This window comes from Rhinatrema bivittatum, chromosome 6 (assembly GCF_901001135.1).
Source record: "Rhinatrema bivittatum chromosome 6, aRhiBiv1.1, whole genome shotgun sequence".
Lineage (NCBI taxonomy): Eukaryota > Metazoa > Chordata > Amphibia > Gymnophiona > Rhinatrematidae > Rhinatrema > Rhinatrema bivittatum.
The window spans coordinates 28,396,280-28,417,381 of record NC_042620.1 but is presented as its reverse complement, the minus strand read 5'-3'; the positions used below and the strand labels follow the sequence as shown (position 1 = coordinate 28,417,381).

General features: G+C 45.9%; 1 protein-coding gene across 1 annotated transcript in view; it reads right to left on the bottom strand.

Annotated features, from left to right (window-relative positions):
• The window catches only part of GLI2 (GLI family zinc finger 2), a 465,629-nt gene that overhangs the window by 156,104 nt on the left and 288,423 nt on the right, over positions 1-21,102 (bottom strand). Inside the window, exon 3 of the mRNA XM_029605177.1 lies at positions 993-1,098. Within this exon, the coding sequence (XP_029461037.1) occupies positions 993-1,098 (106 nt within the window). The remainder of the gene's footprint in view (positions 1-992; positions 1,099-21,102) is intronic.

The window sequence follows — 21,102 nt, the reverse complement described above, 5'->3', positions numbered from 1 at the left end:
CCAGAAACTGGATCAACAGGAGAATTATCAGCAGATGCTGTTGTAGATGAGCTTGCAAGTCCACCCAGACATCAGAAGAAAAAAAAAGACCAATCTACCCTCCAAAGCTCTTTTACATTAACGTCTTTGGATGTCCTTATGTTTTTTTTTTCTGACCCTAGCAGCCTCCTCCTGCTGCTTTGTACTTCCAGCTCAGTAGGAACCAAGGCTGTAATCTGGTCGTTACTCACAACTACTCGGGGGTGTGTGTCATATTTTATATCCATCACCGGCATACCTGGTCCAGTCATTGCAGGGATGGTTCTAGGCCAGGGGCCATGCACCAAGGCTCCTTCCAGAATCCTGCAATCATAGACCCTGGATCTGGCCACAAGGGCAATCCTCAAGCGAGGACCACAACACTGCCCCCAACCCTCCCAGGGAGCAGAAGGACTCAACTCAGGGATCAAACCAAGGACCATCTGCACGGCAGCATGCAGCCCTGCCACGGAGCCGGCAGGCTGTCCTCTCTGAGTGACCCTTACCTTGAGCCAATAAGAGCTATCACAACCTGTAAATCAGTGCAGAGGATTTGCGGGTACAGAAAGAGACTGTTTACACCATGCGATGTGCGACTGCATCACGCAGCATCAATGAGGAAATGGTCCTTCAGTGGATCCCAATTCATTCAAAACCCTACATATTCTTTTTTGGGTCAAAGAGACATGAAAAGTAAACTGCATGCTGACTGCGTGCACAAGGCCCACAGAAGCAAAGATAGCCCAAGCTCTGAAGTCCTTACTATTACTTTCAGAAAATATTAGCTTGGAGGAAGCAGGCTGACACACCCACCTCACATCAGGAAGCTTGAAAAGCCATAAAATTACATTCCAATGCCCAGGCAACCTAAACGTGTTATTGCTTTTCCTCCTCTGGTATCTCAGAGAAAGAGGCAAGGCAAGAACGATAGAAGTGAGAAGCCCACAGTAATAAAGAAACAAAAAAAAACTTACCCATGGACAGCATGGATGGCAGGAGGCTCATAGTGGTACCTTCCCTCCTGGTGACGCATATCAATTGGCAAGGGAGCGTGGAACGCTGGGAAAATGTGCGGAGGAGCTGTGCAGACAGAAGAAGGAGAAATCAGACTTCAATCAGAAACTTTTCTTCTCCTTTTTAAACCAGTTTCAAAGGACACAAAAGCGCCCTGAGTTTCGGGTGCCATAATACCGAAGTTATCACATGCACGTACAAGCGGAGAGGCGGGATAAATAAATAATCAAAGCCCCCCTCGCAGAAATCCTGCGTCTTGAACATAAAAAAAAAGGTCTCCAGCCAGCTTTTCCGACCAAGGCAAGCAGCTGGAGCGCTCTTTGAACTCGGAGAGATGATAGGGAAGTACCGAGGAGAATCAGACTTGCAAGACAAACGAGATCTGACAAGGCTGGTGCGCAGTTGCCTCTCAGCACAGTGTCGGGCCAGCCACCAGCGGTGCCCTTCCCCGGTGGGGCTGCGAACAGTGCAGAGAAATGCCAGGAATATTCCCCCCCCCCCCAACTCCTCCAGTACCAGCCCGTGCACACCACAAGAAACCAATGCAATAGGTCAGGGCTCAGGTTGTGAAAAAAACGACTCTAAAAGTTCCCCCCTCACTTGCCAGCCTGTGTGTCCCGGTGTCTTACTCAGTGGGGAAGCTTTTTTTTTTTTTATCTTTCATAAACAGGAGAGCTCAAATAAACAAAGAATAAAGCTAATACCTACGCTGACTAAAGAATTCATAGTTTATTCATTATTGAAGCAAGAAGCACGTTTGGTTCAAGGTATTCAACAAGTCATCGGGTGATGGGAAAACATGACGTTTATGCTTCTATTTCCTTATGATTTCCTTCTGTCCCTCTGGGCTTCCATCTCATTCAGAACCAGCGTCTGTTGGTGGCTATGGTGGTTTAAACCTTCATTTGCAACTAACCCGGGACTTTCACCGTTCCTTAAGCCCCCTCTCCCCCAACCCGTCCAGCCCACCCATCACAGTGACAGTCCTCAGCCGAGGGTCCACAGACCGCAGCTCCCTCCGGTGTGCGTGCACCCGGGGGTCTGGCCACCGGTTGCACAGTGTCTGAGACTCCCCCTCAGCAGCATCCCCTCCCCCGTTCCACCCTAAGGTGGGGCCAAGGAACAAAAGACCTGACCCAGGAGTTGAACCCGGTTCGGCGGGTCGGACCTTGAGTAAATCAGTAATAAACACTATGGGAGCAAATCCCGTTTTAATGAACAAACTGAACAAATCCTGATTCGTTCACTGAAACGGAATGATGGCTTCCCCAGCAACGGGGGTGTGGGAATGGGATTAGTTTTGCTTCCTACATAAATAAGAAATCGTCATATGCAACATATCAACTATCTACATAACATTACTCTCCTTTTCATTAGGACACAACCTACATCTTCCCTCGTTGCTAGAAGAAAAGTTTGGATTAAGTGCATCAGGAATATTGTGCCAAAGAGAAGAAATGCATTTCGCTGGCATAAAGGATCACCAGGGGCTTCTACAGATTGGGCTCGATTCACCCAAACCTATTTTCCATCCAAAAGTGATTTGGCAACTTCGGCAAATATAAACAATTACATTATAAGTTCTGTAAAATGCCTTAAAGGCCCCGTTTCAGCCTTCCCCTTCCCTCCCCCACCTCGAACTGTGCAATAAATTAATAGCGTTATTACAATATTCATCATCCTCATTATCCCATTCCCGATAACTCGGTCGCTCTCCAGATGCTAACAACACCTGGAACCAGGCAGAGGAAGCGCACTGGGCGTGCTCCACCCTGTGATCTGGGCTCAAGACCATGTGCCCACCTTCCAGTTAACCACACTGCTTCATTTGAATATATGCAAAAACAGTTACGTAACAACCTCTAAGGAAATTCATGGGGGGCGGGGACGACAAAAGAAAAGCAGTTCTCTTTTCAGCTTGGTAGAATAAAACACATCGTAACTTGCACAAAGTTAACGAGAACGACATTAAGGAGTTTAGCAAAGACTGATACAAACACGGAAGATCAAACAAGGAGTAACAATCCTTTCACACACAACACATTATTAATACTATTTCTAAAGCTCTACTGGGCATAAACAGCACTGTCCAGGTACACATAAGTGACAGACAGCTCCCTGGAGTTTGTTGCCAGAGGATGTGGTTAGTGCAGTTAGTATAGCTGTGTTCAAAAAAGGATTGAAAAAGTTCTTGGAGGAGAAGTCCATTACCTGCTATTAAGTTCACTTAGAGAATAGCCACTGCCATTAGCAATGGTAACATGGAATAGACTTAGTTTTTGGGTACTTGCCAGGTTTTTGTGGCCTGGATTGGCCTCTGTTGGAAACAGGATGCTGGGCTTGATGGACCCTTGGTCTGACCCAGTATGGCATTTTCTTATGTTCTTATAATCTAGTCAGAAGTGTACTAGTGGGTGTTCTATGGCTGAAAACCGAGACTCTACCAGCAGTGGAGGGTTCAGAGGTGTCCTAAAGTGTGTCCTGTCTGTTAACATGGGGATTCTTCTAGCAAAGGAGATTCAGCGGAAGTTCAAGAGGTATATGTGAGACTGACTGACAGGGTGGTTCTTCCCCCAGAAAGGATAGGGCATGTAGGGGAATATAAAATATGTCTCCTCCAAGGTACAAGAGGAGAGTTTTGCAGGAGCTCTTGAAGAAGATTCGATCCAGCAGAGATCAGTGTAGTGTGAAGAGTGAAGAACTGGAAGGAACCGACTTGCCAGCTCTGGGATAGTCCTTGGAAGGAAAAGGAGCCCCTGCATTGGATTATCTGCCACCAGGAGAGATTGGAGGGATTTTTGCAGGTCCATCTGCTGAAATGTGAGTACTCTATTCAAGATCAAGAGAGACTCTATAACTTTTATTGGGACCGCAGAGGACCCAGGGAAAGAAAGAACAAAGAGCCAACCTTGGGAATGACTTTCAGTGAATGAGATCTGAATTCTGAAGATGTAATTTTAAAGAACGGTGAAATTCTGTACTTTGATCTGGATTTTCCTACTGCTTTGCTGTGGACTTTGGATTTGTATACTTGCTGAACTGGCTATTTTTCCAAGTAAAGACTTTTCTGTTTTGGAGCACCAACCGCTGTGTGTACTCTTATTTGTTTAAGGCTGGCCTAGCAGGAGAGTCTGTCCCCATTCCACATGACCCAGAAACCGCTTTCCCCCTGCCCTGGTCAAGCAAATCCAGTGCTCTTCTGGGAAGATGACTCCCGGTCAAGTGGGGTTACACATACATGGCAAACAAGAGTGTATGGGAAGTGTATTTATTGTACCAAGTGATTAGGATTTAAAAGCAGCTTCAAAAATGAGCTTGTAGACTGAACTTGAATATGGCCAGAGAGGGAGCATGATGCACTGACTCAAGAATTCTGTAGGCATAGAGCAGAGCAAGGTGGAAAGCATGGAGATGGCAGTGGAGGAGAAGGACATAGGTAAGAGTGACTTGCTTGATGAATGGACTTCATAAGGAAGGGGGTAGGAAGAGAGAGGACAGGTAATGAGAAGCTGCAGAGTGAATGCCTTTATGGTAAGACAAGCTTGAACTATATGTAGAAATGGACAGGAAGCCAATTTAGTGACTTGAGAAGAGGGATTAAAGGGTCACACAATGCTGAAGGAAGATAAACTGTGCAGCCCAATTTTGAATAGATTGCAGTGGAGAAATATGGTTCAATGGGAGGCCTATTAATAGAAAATTGCAGTAGTCTAGGCGGGAGGTGATAAGAGTGGATGAGTATTTTGGTAGCATGCTCAGAAATGAAGGATGGATTTTAGCCATGTTACAGAGGAAGAAACGACATGATGTGAATGTGCATGAAGAAGGACAGACATCAACGATGATCCTACGGTAATGGGCTGAGAAAATGTAAGATGAAAGTAGTGTTTACGGTGACAGAAAAAGAGGTAAGAGAGGAAGAGGGTTTTGTGGAGGAAAACAAATCTAGGCGGTAATGTCGGACAAGCAGGCTGAAACTTGGAACTGAATTTGTGGTGAAACGTCTTATGTAGAGAGGTAGATCTGGGAGTCATCAGCATAAGAGGTACTGAAAGCAATGGGAAGAGAACAGAGAAGTGAGAGAAGAAGTGTGGAGAAAGGAGAAGGCCAGGGCACAGCCTTGAGGCATGTTGATCAATAGCAGAGTAGCGCTGAAGGAAGAAACACCAGAGGATATAGTAAAAACATGATGGAGAGGTAAGAAGAAAATCAAGACAGAGCAGAGTCCGAAATCCAATCGAGCACAGTGTGTCAAGGAGTAAACTATGATTAACAGCATCAAAAGCAGCGAACATGTCAAGGAGGATGAGAATCGAGTAAAGGCCCTTGGCCTTGACCATGAAGATGTCACTGGAGCTTTTGATGACAGCAGTTACTGTGGAATGTAGAGGGTGAAAGTCAGATTGAAGCACATCTAGAACAGCTTGAGATGAAAGAAAGGAAAAGCTGCAAATCACTCCTTGAAGAACAGACAGCAATGCAAGTTACACATGACAAACTATCACAAGGCCATAGCTAAGGCCAAAATATAAGATACTTCTCATTGTATTGAACAAGCCCAAAATCCAACCAAGAAATTATTTGAAAATAGTAAATGGCCTGCTATGATCCTAACCTCAACAGAATTATACCTCTAAATCTAAATTAACTTCAAACAAATGTTCCTCCTTCTTTGACAACAAAATCAAGGACTTCTGCCAACAACAAGACATATCCTTCATAGAAATAAAGATAGGTTCAAAACAACAAAACACATTAGAGGTATGGGAAACATTTACAATATCCCGTTATATAAAAAGTGTCTCAAGAATCCTGGCTGTCATGCACCTTTGACCCATGCTCATCTAAGTTAATGTGGCTAGCAATCGGGGACTTCAAAACCTGGGCATCCCAAATTGTAAATTCCTCCCTCTTGGAAGTACGCTATCTACAGATCTAGAAAACGCCACTACTATTAAAAAAAAAAAAAAAAAAAGCCACCTTGGATTCAGACAAACCTGAAAACTATCATTTATGGGATAACTAGAAAAACAGATAAAAGACGGGTTTGGCAGAAAGAAACTGGGTGGACCCATATCAATCAGGATTCAGACCAGTCCACGGCACAGAGACAGTCTTCATTGCCCTATCCGATGACCTCCTGGGATACTGTGATAGAAGCCAGGCATTGGTTCCAGTGCTATTGGATTTCTCAGCAGCCTCCGACGCTGTAGATCACAATACCAGGCTGTCACGACTGGCAGAGGCAACCATCTGTACATTTCGCTGCCACCTCATCAGCGCCCTGGATCTTGAACCGTGGGATCTCCCAGGGGCTTCGCACTTTCCCCAGCATTCTTCAACATCCACCGCAAACCGCGAGCACGGCCGATCTGAACCTCGAACACAAAAGCCTCCATCTCTGCTGGTGCTGTCCAGCTTGTGTACTATCAATGGACCTGGACCCATCATCAACGGCTATAAACGAGCGAGGCAAGGGTCTCACAGCCATCCAGGAATGGACTAAAACAATGAATTCCACCCCGACCTGAAGAAAACAAAGTTTGCCTGGACACAAAACATGCCCAGGCGAGTCTCTGAACTAAAAAGCCCTTTTGGCAGCTAGGAGCTCCCAGGTAAAAAAAAACCAAAAAACACAACCCTTGAAGTCTTTCTAGCCTCGGAGCTCGCACACTGTCCCTCCCACAAATCTGAAGAGCTGCCACTTTCATTCCGTAACGCGCCCAATCCTTGAGAAGACAAACCTTATTTATGTCAGGGTAACCACACGGCTGGGTCTAACCGCCCGCTCCTCTGTCAGGCATTGGAAACCAAACCCCCAACTCCCCTCCCCCCCCCCCCTTCCCCACAGAAAGCTGCCGAACCGATTACCAGAAGCTGCCTGCCATCATCTCCAGTGCCTTCAATGCTCTGCTCCAGCCTATTGTTTTGCCAGGCTGTTGTTTATTTTTTTGATTGGTCACCAGTATTCTGTCGAGCTGCTGCTGCTGCTGCTCAGGTTTAGTCAGTATGTTGATTTATTTGGAGTTTAGTCCTTATTGTGCACTTTAATGCTGTTAAGCTGTTAATGACTTCTACTGTTACTATTTTAATGTGTGTAACTCCTCCTCCTCAGGGGACGAGGCTACACTTCCTAGCCCTGGAGAGCACTGGTCACTCGCACAGGGTGGTGAAACACCACGAGTTCTGTGGAAAGGGGGCGGGAATACTCCTCCCTGGGCCACTAAAGAGAGTTTCCTGGTCCACAAAAACAAAAATTTAAACAGTCCACTCCAGAAAGTGTCTTGCAAACCAGAGAAAATTGACTTTCATCTTTCATCAAATAAAAAAAAAACAAAATCCAAAAGATACAACAGTCAGGAAAAAGAAAAAAAAAAAAAGGAAAAAAACCAACAGCTTACAGTTCTTTCAATGAATCTCCAGCTCAAAGGTGCAGGTATAGTTCTTACTCAGCTTGAGCCTTCTCGCTCAGTGCACGCAGGCTATCTGTCGTCTAGTCCAAAGCAAAATGGTCAGAGTCCTTCTTGAAATTCCTCAAAGCACTCGGAGCCTAACACGGCCGGCCCAAAACAAATCCTCCCACTGTCTCCTGCTGGTTACAAGTTCCTGCCACTTGTAGAGGCCTCCTTCCTCTTCCAGGGGTCCAGAACTGGAACTCCAAGCCAGGGACAGCTCCTTGCTGCAGGCTACCCCCTCATCGGCGCCCCTGCAAAACTCCAACCCACCCCCTTTTTTTGGGGGGGAAGGGCCCGCACCACCATCAGGAACCCGCTCTGAACCTCCCATTGCTGGAAAATTCTTAGCGTTGCACTTTGACCTCTAGTAAGGCCTAAGCTGCTTTCGTAAGTTATATCCAAAATTGCATGCTGCTATTCCAGCACGTTGCACCCTGGCTTTGGGTGAATTTCCTATTCAAATAATAAATAAAGACAGCAAAGGGCGGGGAATGGCATGTTCAAGCAGTTCGGATGTGAAATGGGAGGAAGGAGATGGGACCACAGTTAGCAGGGCAGAGAGGGTTCAGAGAAGGGTTTTGGAGGAGTGGCATGATCACACGAAAAGGGGAACGGTCCCGGTGGCACGTGATCAGCTGAGAATGTGACGGACTCCTCCGAAGCTTCAGTCTCTAGCCCACCCCTGCTAGGATAAGATACCTTGAGAGCTCAGAGCTGTCTACCCCAGATTGACACAGCAGGGAAGGGTAGAGGCATGGCCAAAACAGGTATTCTCAGCCCTCAGCAGGCCACGATCCGAGAAATGCACCAAAGGAATGGCACAGTACAAACTGGACAACTATCACACAGCTCGCATCAGCCCACAAGTCTGGCCATAAGCCGGCGGTCAGTAGTGTATCCTGTAAACACATCTGCTATAAATATTTATATTTCTTGTGCATGCTGGAACTTTTGCGTGCCATGCGTTCAGAAGTATTGTGTATAGCAGTAGTGAACTTTAAGTTGACGCGCCATGTGCCTTTTATGAAAGAGGGATGTACGATAGAGAATGGATTATATAAGATAGTATTATGTAGTACTATTAAGTAGTGAGGGGGAGCGATTCATGCTTAATATAGTATTATCATATGACAACAGTGCCTGTTGTCTTGACGCTCTACTGTCCCGGAGGTCCGTTCTGCTATGAATGCAAATCGATGATAAAAGGTTCAGCGGTGACCAAAAAAAGTGCATTCATGCAGAAAGTGTACAGGGTGCAAGACAGCTTTATGTGAGGTGAAACAGAATGAGTGTGATAAAGAGAGAAAGGCTGTAAAAGCTCTGAATGAGAGGGGAAAATAGGCTTGGAATAGGATGGAAAAAAAAGAGACGATACGCATGTTAGCGATCATGCGGGCAGAATGGGAGGCCAAAGCAGTTTTTAAAGAGGCAAAGTGTCCCGACGGTCAGCAGGAAAAGCAATACCGTCCCTTTCAAACACTTCCCCCCCCCCCCCTTCCATGGCGAAATGTATTAGTCAGTGTTCAAGAAACAGAGCGGCTGCTTAATGATTTTGTTTGCCACCTGGTAGCATAAGAGATGATTGGCTGACTTTTACCCAAGTGTTAAGGATCAGTCCCTGGCCCAGGCTTGTGCTGATCCTCTTGCAGGTGGAAATCTGTTGGCATCCGAAGGATGCCAGAGGTGCATAAAGGGCGCTTACCTGTGTGGGGGAATAGCTGTGGGTGGGCAGAGATCTGCTTTCCCCTGCTGCACTCCCCGGAAAGCTTTATTTATTTATTCCAGGCCATGACGGATATCTTCTATTTCAGCCAAATATCTCCCATAGATATCTGCTTTTATGGCAGCTGCCATGGGGGAGGGGGGAGAATGGGGTGGGGAGGGGGTTGCTCATAGTATTCACCCTCCAGAGACCAAAAAGAATTGGTTGAAACCAGCCCCACTGCATTTCTCTGAAAATTTACAGCCAAATGCTTTGTACCTCAGCTGGAAAAGGTCTCTGCTTCCAAAACACTCTCCTTATAGTTGCAGTCTTGTAAAAGTCAGATTGCCATTGCAATAGCCCCTAATTATATAGTTAGGTTTTATTTTAATGTAACCACCTGTCACATTCTTTTCTTCCGGGAAAGCATGCAAGGAAGCCCGGTCTGTCACACTTCTTTTGTTATGGCTAAGTCTAGGGACGACTGCATTCGAGAGTTCTGGCATTTCGGAGAGCGGGATCTGTCTGTGGCCATCTGGTATGCAAAAAAAAAAAAGGGGAGCCCCGCCAGTCCAGAGGGGCACGTGCATGCGGTCCACGTCTGTCCAGACCCCCGCCTCGGCTGCACGAGCCAGGACCGCACCGCCTCTGCCGACAAGAACTGACCCTCGAGGCCGGGTGGAAAGTATTCAAGGTCGAGCAGCTGACTCGTCTCCGTGGTGCAGCGCAGAGCTGGCAAGATATCTGGCAACGGACACGCTCGGTGTCTGCCTGATGTCAAGCTACAGTACAGCGACTGTTAAACTCACCCCCTCCCCCCCCCCCCCCCTCTTCCAAGAAAGAAAAAAAAATGACTTAATTAGTCGAGGAATGGAATAAATACATCCTTTGTCCGGAACAGGAGAACCAAACGAAAAGTAGGTGTCGAGGCTGCGAGGCTCCCATCTTTCCACTCTAAAAATTGCTAGCCCTGTAAAGCCACGCACGAGGGCTCCACGAAAGCGCTGGGCACGGCCACATGGGAGGCTATGGATTTGATTCCCACCTAACGTCTGCTCGGCTAAGTCCTTAGCCCCTGGAGGGATGGCGTCATCGCGTAATGGCGACAACCTTGTGGCTGGATTCGGGGCCCCGTGGCTGCAGGGGTCCTGGAGCATGCCCCCCCCCCCCCCGTGTGTGGATAAGCGTGGCTGCAGTGACTGGGTGGCGTGAGGTCTCACGAATATTCAGTGTGGAAATTCCAAATTTCCACACTGAATATTCGTCAAAGGAAGGACAAAGTCTGGGGACTGCTATTTTAAAAGACACTTCTGTCACTATGGTCAATAAACTTTATCCTGAAATAAAATTAATTCTCCTGAAATCTGAATATGGCTATACCTTACTTTCCATGTAAGCAAAGAATTGCACAAAACCCTGCAAGTCACCACAATGCAAGCTGTCCCAGCCCGTATCGCAGGACCCCGCAGCTACCCACATGGGAAGGACATTCAGAATAAGAGACTTGCATTCATGTTGCTCCATGAATATCCAATGCAAAAAAAAAAATGTGAAGAAGGATGCCACACTGGAGAAATGAGCCAAAAATTAAGGCCAAGAATCAGTCTTCATAGACAAAACATAAACCATTACATGAGAGAGAAAAACAGAAGGAGAGCTCAGGAAGTGAGAACTTCTCTTAAGGACCTCACAATCAGGGTACTTAAAGGGACATCTGAAATTAGGCTGATCAAACACTTTGAAACAAACACACAAGGATTTAATAAGGACACTGATCAAACGTAGGCCCTTTCAAGTGCAAAGTATAACAGTGTCACCATCCCTAGCTTTCTCCCCTGCCTCTCCCCTCCCCCTTCATTGAACTGTAATGACACCTGCAGGTGACTCTGTAATATTTAAATGCAACGGAACGGCGCTGTTTCTTCACAGACCTGATGAAGAGAGGACAACTCTACCAGCTCCTTGCAAATCTAAAATTAACTCACTTCATTTACGCCGACGATGTGCAGATACTTATCCCCATTACAGAATCCTTCTCCAAAACACTCAATTTCTGGAACAGCTGCCTACACTCCATCAACCTTCTCCTCTCTAGCCTCAACCTAGTCCTCAACACTACCAAAACTGAACTCCTCCTCATCTCTCCCAATGACTATAACCCCTCCATCAACAACCTCACTACCGCCTCAGCGACCCAAGTGAGAGATCTCGGAGCTATACTGAACAACTGACTAAACTTGAAAAAATTCATCAACACCACCGCTAAAGAATGCTTCTATAAGCTACATATTCTGAAAAGGCTCAGACCACTCCTGCACTTTCACGACTTGCGCACGGTCCTCCAAGCCACCCTATTTTCAAAAATTTGACTACTGCAACTCACTACTCCTCGGCCTCCCTGCTACTTCCACTAAACCTTTACAGATGCTCCAGAACGCCACCGCAAGAATCCTAACCAATTCTAGTCGAAGAGACCACATCACGCCCATTCTCAAGAATCTACATTGGCTTCTTATCAACTTCAGAATCCTTCATAGGTCCTTCACTATCATACACAAGACCATCTACAACCAGTCATCACGCCAGCTAATAATTCCGCTCCGCCTACACTCCTCCACGAGACCAATCAGAGTGGCCTACCAAGGGACCCTCCACGCTCCCCCCACCAAATCCACGCTCCACCCCTCCATAAGGAAACGCACTTCTCTACAGCTGGACCTTCTCTGTGGAACGCATTACCCCTAGAGCTACGCCAGGAACAATGTCCGAATACCTTCAGGAAGAAATCGAAGACTTGGCTATTCAAACAAGCCTTTCCTTAATCTGCGGCGACACAAACAATGACTCTCGATGCAGTTCTTGGTTATGAAACAAGCTGTAATTATGCTACAATGACTTCCACTATTCTGGTCCCACACCCTAGTCCCCGTCCCCCCCCCCACACCTTTCCTAGCTCCCCTACCTCAGGCAGCCCTGTCCCCCTTTTAAGTTCTGAGACAAGTTCTGATTTAAGTTCTAAGATTCTATCTTGTTTTATCTTGTTTAATCCCTTATTATATGTAACTTTCCCCAGGTTTGGTTTGATGTAAACCGGTGTGATAAGACTTTGTCTTGAAGATCGGTATAGCAAAATAAATAAATAAATAAACTCTTGGAAGCTCGTCGCAGCTATATTAAAGCAAAGTCCAATAAAACAAAAACCCTACAACACGTTAGTTGACCCTTAATTCCACTTAGAAATGGAAGCTTCCCTTGTCTGAAATTTGGAAGGGTGCAAGCTATTATGCACTGGAGTACCCTGGGTATGGAAACTGAGTAGATGATGGCAGATAAGGGCAAACTGACCCACCGTTCTAGGTAGATGAGAACACTCATGTCTTTTACTCCTCTTAGTACTGTTCTTATCACTATCCAATACGTTTACACATCTACTAGATAAGGGAGCCCGGACCGACGTGCCGCAAATGCGCAGTAGAGAGCAACTCTACCGCGCATGCGCGGGCGAGCACGTCGGCCAGAGCTTGCCCATAACAAAAATGGCGCTGGGAGGAGCGGCGGCGGCAAGGAGCAGTGGCAGCGGCAGCAAGGACCAGGAGCGGTGGAGGTGAGGCGAGGAGCGGCGGCAAGGACCAGGAGCGGCTGCGAGGAGCGGCGGCAAGGCGCAGTAGCGGCATGCGCGCGCGAGGGACCTCCCCCCGAAGATCTTCCATTTGTGCTATCCGGAAGGGGAGTGACTGAGGGGAGGAGGGAGTGACTGAGGGGGAGGAGGGAGGGAGACTAGAAGGGGGAGGGAGAATAAAGGGTGAGGGGAGAATGAGGTGGGAGGGAGGAGAATGAGGGAGGTGGGAGGGAGAATAAAGGGTGGGGGGAGAATGAGGTGGGAGGGAGGAGAATGAGGGGGGGAGGGGAGGAAATGGACCGAAATTTTTTTTTTAATGTAGCCCGTTGTTACGGGCTTAACGTCTAGTATAGATATAAATACATATATACATACTGTACACATAACCATATTATACACATGCACCAAATTATCATACTTTTTTTTTTCTTTTTGTGCTCTTTTTCTGCTACATAAGAAGGAATACTTTTTTGAGGGGGAGGTGCGCGTGGACTTTAAGTTTGCAGGCCATAGAGCCCAACAAATCTAAAAGCAGTGCACTGTTGCAGCTATCGGCATCGGCAGGAGGCTGGCGCTATCAGCAGCTCGCACTCCCGCCGGGCTCTGTGGCTTGCAAAATTTGAATCTCCTGAAAAACATCAGCTTTACATATCAGTAAGTTTCTAAACAAAAAATAATAATAATAATTTGAGTGTTCTGTTTGTTAAGCTCATGAGCCAGATTCAGAAAACTGGGGGGGAAAAATCATTAATCAACGATAACAAGATGCATTCAGTGTGGTCCAGTCATATTATTGTTGATGGCTGATTGACTTCCCTTCGTTTTCCCTCGTTCTGACCTCAGGCTTTTGTTTTTAAGGCAGAGAGTTAAACAGGGAGCTCCTCAAGTGGCTTAGATCCGTCGGTATCTGGAAGGTTAATGCCATTGTGCTGCTGTTACGTACCCAGAATAATGATCTTGCTGTTTAAGCGATTTGGGGGAAGCTGAATAAGAAGAAAGAGAAGCCTCTTCACTGATGAGTTAATGTACCATTAGTAATGGGATGTACGAATCACTGGAGAAGATAATAGGGATGGGGGATCAGGGCAAGCTTGGGGCGACAAAGAGGGGGCCGTGGATCTGTGAAATATGACGAAGCAGATCGCATCGGTGTGGCTGAGGAATTCTCGCTACGTGCCCCACCGCACAGAATTAAATAATGCTAACCCAGCTATCAGGAACAGGGGAACCAGCCACGTGAACAAGGAACCAAAAAATAAAAATAAAAAAAACAACACGTGCAGCTCTTTCCAGTCATTTCTCCAATCAAATACAAGAAACAGTACTGGTTGACCTCACGTAGGCGCAATTTCAAATTGGCCATGTGCTTAGAATCCCACTGATACCCACTTCATACTGCAACTTGGATCTCAAAAAATGCACAGCACCAGTTAGCAAGAATCAGCAGACTGAAAGCCAGTCTGAATCCCACTGCTGAATTAGCTAAAAGAAAACCTGCAAAGTAGCTGAGAAGAGATGACAATGTTATAGGGATGACAAGCATTTAAAAATGCAGACTTGTAGGAATAGTGAGGTTCTGTCCCTAAGGCAATAGTCTGGCTATACCAGCCAGACGGCATCACCAGAATCCCTTATGGTTCCTATATTACCATGGGTTTGAAACCCTTGGTATGAAGAATCAAAAAGGAATGCGGCAACAGTGCTTTTGATCTAACCAGCTATTGGGATTATCACTTTTGGAGCAAATCCTTTCGTTCAGGACTTGCAGACTTAACATGCTTAGGTGAACAATTATAAACTGCATTTAAGCGCTGGTAAATCTCTATCAAGATTTTCTTCAATATATAGAAACATAGAAACATAGAAACATAGAAATGACGGCAGAAGAAGACCAACCGGTCCATCCAGTCTGCCCAGCAAGCTTCACACATTTGTTCTCATACTTAACTGTTTCTCTTGGCTCTTAGTAACCTTATGTTCTAATTCCCTTTTCACCCCCACCATTAATGTAGAGAGCAGTGCTGGAGCTGCTTCCAAGTGAAATATTAAGTTTGATTAGTTGGGTAAGCGGCAGCATAGCTCTCTGCCATGAAGCAGAGGGCAATGCTGGAAATGTGTGAAGTATCAGTTTTTCTTTTCCCCTGTCATTGAAGCAAGGAGTCATGCCGGACATGCACCGAAAGTGAAGAATGCCTTGAAAGTCACATTAACTATCATCAAATATTGAAAAGCCTAATAATTGGTAATACCTATAAGCCCATGAACCCATCCCTGTTTTTTTTTCTTTTTTTTCTTTTCTTTTTTAATTGGGAGATGGATGCCCTTCATCCTTCTACTCTGTGAAGGTGGACACCTACCACCGGCCACTGGCATCCCGCTCCGTTAATGCCTCTGTGGCTACTGCCGCTCCATGCAGTGTTTTACTACCTGCTCTTTATATGCGTCCTCTAGAACTGATGGATCCCATCCCTGGGTTTTTTTATTATTTATTTAATTGGGAGATGACAGCCCTCCATCCTTCCGCTCCGTGAAGGTGGACACCTACCACTGGCCACTGGCATCCCGCTCCGTGAATGCCTCTGTGGCTACTGCCGCTCTGTGCAGTATTTTACTACCTGCTCTTTATATGGACACCTACCACTGGCCACTGGCATCCCGCTCCGTGAATGCCTCTGTGGCTACTGCCGCTCCGTGCAGTATTTTACTACCTGCTCTTTATATGTGTCCTCTAGACCTGATGGATCCCATCCCTGTTTTGTTTTTTGTTTTTGTTTTTTATTTAATTGGGAGATGACAGCCCTACATTCTTCCGCTCCATGAAGGTGGACACCTACCACTGGCCACTGGCATCCCGCTCCGTGAATGCCTCTGTGGCTACTGCCGCTCCGTGCAGTATTTTACTACCTGCTCTTTATATGCGTCCTCTGGACCTGATGGATCCACAATATTTATCCCATGCCCCTTTGAAGTGCTTCACAGTTTTGGACTTCACCACTTCCTCCGGAAGGGCATTCCAGGCATCCACCACTCTCTCCGTGAAGAAATTCTTCCTGACATTGGTTCTTAGTCTTCCTCCTTGGAGCCTCTTATTCCAATTTCAGCAAGCTGAGTGGCCTCCACTGCAGCCAGGGCTGTTTCCTTGCCACTGCAGTCCAAGACTGTGGTTCTCAACCCAGTCCTTAAGGACCATCTAAGCCAGTTTGTTTCTCAGGAAAAAAAAAATGGTGCCAACTTGCTTTCTTGTTGATTCTCTTCCTTGCTCTTCAGGTCATATTCCTAGATCTATGGAACTGCTTCAAGAGTGGAGTTGAGATCTGATGTGCCTTGAGGTCCTTATCTGCCATCATATGCAATGTTTCTCACTCTGATATATTGTATTTCTTATAGTGGTTTTTTTTTTTTTGGGGGGGGGGGGGGAGATAGGGTTTCACCAATCACTGTGGCCACACCTCCTTTTAAAAAATACCCTTCCTTGAGTTCCTGAATCAGCTCTTGGTGCTGAATTGATGGTCTATAGAAATCTGTGGCTGGAAAACAGTGATGTCCACAAGTCAGTCGATAGGTTGAAAAGGGAATAATTATTACTTCTTAGGATGCGCCGGCATGACAGCATTATTTCTAACACAATCAAGGGTCCCCCGACAAAGGCCATGTTTCGGGGTAACTGCATCGGGAATGACCTAGAATCTGTAGTAAATTGAATCACATTTAAAAATAAAATAAAATAAAAGACATCTTATCGAAGCAGAAACACGACACAGACAGAATTTCAGCAGTAAAACAAAAACGCTTACGACAACTTCAGATCTTATAGTGACTGAATTGGATGGCACATCAAACAGAGATTTCCTATGTGTCAAGTTAAGTAACCTACAGACTGAGCCAAAAGAAGGGTCACGTGATTGCTGCTGCCAATCAAATCGGGAACTATGGTCATGTGATTGGTTTTCATCTGAAAAGAGCTGTCACGCAGAGCCCATCAATCAAAATTCATATTCAGTTCATGGGGGGGGAAAACCAGATTTAAACAGTAGATCCATTTTTGTTCTCGTAATAGCTGCCAGGAAAAATGATACTTTGGAACAAGACCACTTCAGTGATAAAAAAAAAATGTTAAATCATCAATAGTGTGCTGAATGTCTTGCCAATGTTTAAGAAGGGAAGCAGACTCCCTGTGCAGCCTGAGACAGGAGCATTGCTCGTAGATCCTAGAACAAATGGGGTGCGACGTTTTGCCCACATATACAAAGGGGGCGAGGACACTGGATAACATATGTAACTCCTTTGCTGGAGCGATCGGAGGAAAAAAAAACTTTCCCAGAGGTGGGAACGCGAGAAAGATGGACAACGTGAGAAAGGGATTGCCTGCTTTACGGTGTCCGCATGGTGCATGACCCGAGAAAGTGGAGACGAAGGCTGAAGGTGCCCGGAATCCCGAAGTAACCAAAACGTTGCGCCGGAATGCGAATCGGAGATGTATTTGCAACGTGGAGCGAGGATAAAGGCATGCCCGGTGCTTACGGGACGAAAGCGCAAACGTATTGACAGGAAGAGGAACCGGGTACAACGCAAGCAAGGACCTCTTCATCCACAGATGGAGATTAAAAAATAAATAAATAAATATATAGCAAAATCACAGTTAACATAAACGCGCTCTTTTAAGTGCACGTTACCCCGAAACACGGCCGTGTCGGGGCACCGGTGACTGTGTCTGAAATAATGCCGTCGTGCCGACGCATCGGAAGAAGGACTAAATCTTCCTTTTTGAACCTTGCGGACATCACTGTTTGTGCCAGCCTCTCCTTTGAGGGTGAATCCGTATTTGTCTCACCTGATATCTGTGCTACACAAATCAGTGCCATTGCCGGCACGGGGTCCTGGGGGGGGGGGAGCCCTCACAGCATCCCACTTTGCTCAAACTCACGATGGCGGGAAGAAAGTTTAAAAAAAAAACTTCAAACACTTACTCCTCCTCGGAAATTAAATGGGGAAAAAAAAAATCTATGTGAACAGAAATGGGGTAGCCAAATAATTACGTAAACCTTTTTTTTGTGTGTGTTTGTTTTTAGTCCCATTGATTCATGTTAAAAGGGAGAAGGCATTTAATTATGGCTCTTTGAAATGCAGGAGTCTGACGGTGCGGTCCCTCGGATCTCGCCATGCTCGGGCTCCGGGGACAGCGACGCGGCCCCTTTAAGAACTTTTAGCCTAACCCTTTCCCGGAGACCGTGAGTGATTCACCCAAGCCCGGTAAACTGAGGGGGGGGAATGGACTGAGCCGGTCTCCTCCATCACCCGGACAGCTCTATTGTTTCAGCTCCAGGGGAAGAACAAAGGCAAAGAGCTCTGGAGAGCGCGAGGCCTGCCGCTTTTATCTGATTTACCCAGACAAATCCCTGCAGGCCCTTAAAACGGGGGAGGGGGGGATGCACTCCTGCAGCTCCCGTGTATTTGTCTTCTGGCCGAGCTGCTGGCGCTCACGTTCATTCCGCCACTGCTGCCTGCCTGTCTGTCTGATTCTCGGGCTCTGCAAGTGGGTTTCAGCGGCCAGGAAACTTGAAGCTCGCCTATGCCACTCAAGGCTGGAGGGGAAACGATTCCCTTCGGTCCCGAGGAAAGATTGCACCGGCTCGGGGAGTGAAAGGACGCCCGGGGTCACAGATGTCTTTCTCTGGCGGTGAAAACGGGCACCCGAACGCAGGGAACAGATATTTTAGGGCCCCATCTAAAAAAAAAAATAAAAATATGGGGTCCCTGTGCAAACCAATCGTGGTCTCTGCGATATCAGGAATGGCTCTTGCCATGAGTGGGGTCAGACAGGCTTAAATTCCTCTGGAACTTTTTGTCAGGGAGCACATGCAACTTCTGCTTTATACAACTTCTGCTTTATACAATTCTGGTGTGTAAAACTTAGTATTTCTCCTGTCCCTTTAGATATATTTTCACAGTAAAATAGTTAAATGAATTGGTGTGTAAAACTTAGTATTTCTGCTGTCCATTTAGATATATTTCCCAGCAAAATAGTTAAATGAATGCCGAAAACTCACTTGGCTTCCCAGTTGCAATCTGAGCGTGCACAGGATGGCAGATTGTGACATTGCAGCTGTTGCGCTTCAAGTGCCTGGCTCGCAGCCAGATGTTTAGAAGATCTCTTAGGAGGTGCAGAGCTCCGGGAGGCGGGGGGGGGGGGGTCACTTCATACATGCTGCAGGATTATGTTAGGGACATGCTGTTGGTTTTTAAAACACCCCATTTAGTCCTACTCCAGAGAAGTCAAGAAAGTGCTAAATGCCAAATGCAACGAGATTTAAAGCTGTGTTGCTGCGTCACTATGACATCAGGTTTTAGACGCCCATTTAAATCCACTGGGTTTGTTCATTCTTTTGCAGACGCTGTCGGAAAACGAAATGATTTGAGGTGAACCCCCCCCCCCCCCCCCAAAACATGCAAGAAAAGCTTTAAAACACGAATCCATGTCAGGATGCTGATAATTAAGTTTCTGGTGCATGTAAAAATGATCCGAAGTTGTGCAGGCTATATGGTTTAATTGCAATTTTAAAAACATTCTCTATGAAGAATATAAGAGCTATTATTATATACTTCTTGGGCTGCTGAGAGTGAATAACTGAGTAAGGTGGACACATAAGCAAGACACATATGTGTCTTGCTTATGTGTCCACCTTACTCCTTATGTGTACACCAACTCCTCCAAAACGCCGCAGCCCGGATCCTAACCAACACCCACAAACGTGACCACATCACCCCTGTTCTCCAACACCTCCACTGGCTTCCAGTCACTGCAAGGATAACGCATAAAACTCTCAACTCTGGTCCACAAAGCCCTCCACAACCAAAATATGCATTGGTTTAATGAATGCCTTACATGTCACAACACCATCAGACCTACAAGACAGCAACACCGAGCAACACTGAATATCCCCCTGCCCAAACTCAGCTCCACTAAAGCCCGGGCACTTTCATTAGCCGCCCCCGCCCTTTGGAACAAACTCCCCCCCCCCCCACTACGACAAGAAGCGTGCCCTAAAAAATTCAAACAAGACCTGAAAACTTACCTGTTCAAACAATCTTTCACTGAACACCCCCCCCCATGACACCCTCTCCCCCCCTGTCCTCCCATCCTCTCTGTAGAAAATGCCTCTTTTGTAAAAAGTGATCTATTGTAAATTGTGTAAATAATGAAACTGTTAAGCCTTTCTTTTACATTCTATGACTTTCTTTCTGTAACTTGTTGATAATTATTACCTTCCTTAACTCCAACAGTTCACTGTTATACTGTAAAGCGCTTGTTGCTGAATTATGTTTCATGTGAACCGATGAGATGTTCCCAACGTTCGTCGGTATATAAAAACCTCTAAATAAATAAAAATATGATGGTCCTTCCTAATTATTTTGGGGATGATATAGTCAAATAGCGCACAGCGGCAAAAACAAAACAAAACAATCTAAGATAAATCTCATCTAGGGCCTGATTCACGAGGTCATTTCTCCCATTCTGTGTGTCTATGGGAAAATGCCTTAATGTATCAGGCCCCATATTTGCTGTTGGTTTAAAAAATGGCATGAAACACCAACGATATTTCGCATTTCATTTTTGAGGTTTCCTAGCCGAAATGACACAAAAAACCGATGATTCGTGTTTAGCACGTGCTGAAAATGTTTTATTAGGGACTAAATCATTTTAACATGTGCTAAAAGTGAAACCAATGGAAAAAAATGAGATAGAAAAAAATGAAATAAACATAAAAGGAGAAGAAGCCATTTTTTCCTTGTATACCTCTGTTTTATGATTTTCTCTCTGCCACTTACTATCGAATTAGCAAAGGATCTTCTAATCTTCAGAGAACTACTGAAAGCATGGTCTTTTGAGCAGAAGCTGCAATGGATTTGGACTGAAATTTACTCACTCACCTTTCCCAAATCTGAACAATCAGATATAGGAGGTAGCTCCCTTCCCCAGAAAGCTTACAATATAAGATTTTGTACCTGAGGCAATGGAATATGAAGTAATTTGCCCAAGATCACAAGGTGAGTCAGTGGGAGAAATGGGATTTAAACCCTGGCTTCCCTGGTCCTCAAGTCTGCTCCTCTGACCACCAGGCTACTCCTGCACTCCTGCTGCTTGGCTGCGCTTTCTCACAAGCTAGCCCTTGGTTTTTACAATACTGTTGTAACACGTGTACTATAAATTGTATCTCTGTCTTATTTATGCTGTTAATTTTTGCAGTCTGATCCAAGAACTGTATGATATACCCCCTTTAACCTGGAGGTGGAAA